The sequence below is a fragment of the Elephas maximus genome, chromosome 7 (assembly GCF_024166365.1).
Source record: "Elephas maximus indicus isolate mEleMax1 chromosome 7, mEleMax1 primary haplotype, whole genome shotgun sequence".
Classification (NCBI taxonomy): domain Eukaryota; kingdom Metazoa; phylum Chordata; class Mammalia; order Proboscidea; family Elephantidae; genus Elephas; species Elephas maximus.
The window spans coordinates 31740958-31743507 of record NC_064825.1 but is presented as its reverse complement, the minus strand read 5'-3'; the positions used below and the strand labels follow the sequence as shown (position 1 = coordinate 31743507).

Here is a 2550-nt window from a genome sequence, read left to right as displayed (position 1 = left end):
TATGGAACTCTTGTAAAAAATTCCACAAGTATGCATTTTTTGTGAGAAGACGGAGGGCTACCTGACTCCGTGGAGAAAGTGGCCACTCTCAGGCACTATGGAGTGAAAGTCATTTCTGTTTTAGTCATTTCTCTTTTTATTTTCACCCTTTTCCCTGGAACTTTCCCTCATCCCAAGCCTCTTGAGTTAGTGGCCGATCATTCTCCTTGACTTCTATTTAATCTAGGTCTGGTGAGAATGGGCGGAAGACAAGCTGGGGCAAGAGAATATGTGCAAATGTATCATCTGAAAACGTAAGTGTCATTTAAACTCAGAATTTGATGGAGTTTTTGTTTATTTTATTAAATCACGGAAGGAATATATCTCAAGTATTGTATGTTTTTCTGATTCATTGCAGGAAGAGAGTAATTTTTCTTCTCCTTCTCTTTAGATCCGTCGTGTCACAAACACTACAGGATCTCAAGAAATACCTTATTTGCTGAATCTTGAGAGTGAAAAACCTTGAGCTCCTGTTGAAGTTTCTGGACAGCTAGGGCCGTAAATGTGGCTCAAAGACCTAAAAATGTCATTGCCTAAAGCTCAAGACCACTGGTCTGAAGAGGACATACTGATGTTACTGGAAAGCATGGAGAATAACCTCTCACCTAATGACAAGCGAAAGTTCAAAACAACCCAGTCACGTATGAACTGGGAAAAGGTAGCTTTTAGAGGTTTTACTGGAGAAATGTGCAAAAACAAATGGTTAGAGATTTCCTATACTTTGAGGAAATCTCGCACTTTGAAAGAATTAGTCCTGGAAGCTCAGGAACGTGTTAAAAAACTCTCCAAAAACAAAAAATTCAAGACACATCCAGACTTCCCCAAGAAGCCCTTGACTACTTATTTCCACTTCTTCAAGGAGAAGTGTTCCCAGTACTCCCAAATGCACCCTGAGCTGAGCAACCAGAGGCTGACCAAGGTTCTATCCAAGAAATATAAAGAGCTCCCAGAGAAGATGAAACTAAAATATATTCATGATTTCCAGAAGGAGAGACAGGAATTTGAAGAAAAACTAGCTCAATTCAAGAAAGACCACCCTGATCTCATCCAGAGCAGCAAGAGATCTGTTGTCCCCAAGAGGCACCGAACTGAAACCCAAAAGAGTTCTCTGGGAAATAGGAACAAAATGGGGTCTTCTCTGGGGAATGGTGACTTTTCCAAGCAGATGAAATTCCATGGAGAGCCCGAGAAGCCTCCCATGAATGGATACCACAAGTTCCACCAGGATATGTGGTTAAGTAGGGAGCTGCAATATGTGCCCATGAGAGAGCGCAGGGTGGAGATTAGCAGATGCTGGCAGCACATCCCACAGAGCCTGAAGGACCATTATAAGAACCTGGCTGAGGAGCTGCAGAAACAGTACAAGGTGGACCTGGATCACTGGCTCAGGAGCCTGTCTCCTGAAGAATATGCAGCATACAGAAATGCAACCTATTCTATGGGCAAGAATATGAGCAAACTCAGAGAGATGTCTCTGCAGTGCCCATCAGTGAAGTGTTTGCAAGAAGGGCCTAGAGAGGAATGGGAGCTACAGGTTCCAGGCACAGATTCACCAGAAACTATTCAAGTCAGTCATCATCCTCCATGGGGGTCAGCACAAAATAAGAAGGAAGATGGGCAAGTGGTGGAAGGCAGTGACTCCTCAGACTCTAGCAGTGAGGATGAGGATAGAGATGAGGGGTCTGAAGACAGCGACTCCAGCTCATCTTCCTCAGAAGATTCAGACTTCAACTGAGCCAGATCCTAATGAAAATGAATCTCTCATATTTCCCTCCTATTTTTCTTCTTTCCTTTCCCTTCCTCCACCTCAGTACAAAGTAGGAAAAGTTGGCAGAAAGGGAACTTGAAGTTGGGGGTCGGGGGTATCCTTTTGGGAAAATGACTATAAGACTTAGCCAGTATTAGGCTCCATACATCTCGATATCATCCCTCTCCCAAGAAATTCCATGTCATTGGGGCTCTTGGAATACACAATGAGATGGCTAGGGAGTGGGAACTCTCTAGATTAGACAGTATTTCTGAAATGTGAAGCTTTGTTCTCATCTTCTGCCTGCTAGAGTTGATAAGAGGACACTCATAAATCTGTGCCCTCGACCTTCCCTGTTGATCTCTGAATTCCTGCACTGGAATTGGGTTGAGAAATATTTGATGGGAGGTAGGATAGGTGCCTTTAAGAAAATTGTCGAACTCCTGGGATCTCTCTCATCCACTGCCTGCGGGAAGGAGTTGGGCATTTCCAATACTACAGTTGGCAGAGTAATGTGGGCAGTAGTGATTATGTCTATATATTTAACTGGTAGCTGTCAATGTATTTTTATTTCTGAATTAAAAAAATAACATTAAAGATAAGAACTTAACTGTTTCATTTGAATGAGCGTCTCCATACAATCAGTGCCCTTTAATTTTCGGCACTAGTTTCCAGGAAATGTCTGTGTTTACCCTGGGCAGAAATCACATGTTTTCTGCTGCTACAGGTAGAAATGAATCTCAACGTTAGCATTACATATATAT

General features: G+C 42.6%; 1 protein-coding gene across 1 annotated transcript; it reads left to right on the top strand.

The window, feature by feature from the left end:
- Window positions 1-541: 541 nt before the first annotated feature.
- Window positions 542-1774, top strand: LOC126078925 (upstream-binding factor 1-like protein 1). The gene has a single exon (XM_049889748.1). The coding sequence runs from the start codon at window positions 542-544 to the stop codon at window positions 1772-1774; it is 1233 nt and encodes a 410-aa protein (XP_049745705.1).
- The last annotated feature ends 776 nt before the right edge of the window (window positions 1775-2550 follow it).

Bases quoted from the DNA above. Each gene is read 5' to 3' on its own strand.
- LOC126078925 (XM_049889748.1), top strand. From the start codon at position 542: ATGTGGCTCAAAGACCTAAAAATGTCATTGCCTAAAGCTCAAGACCAC.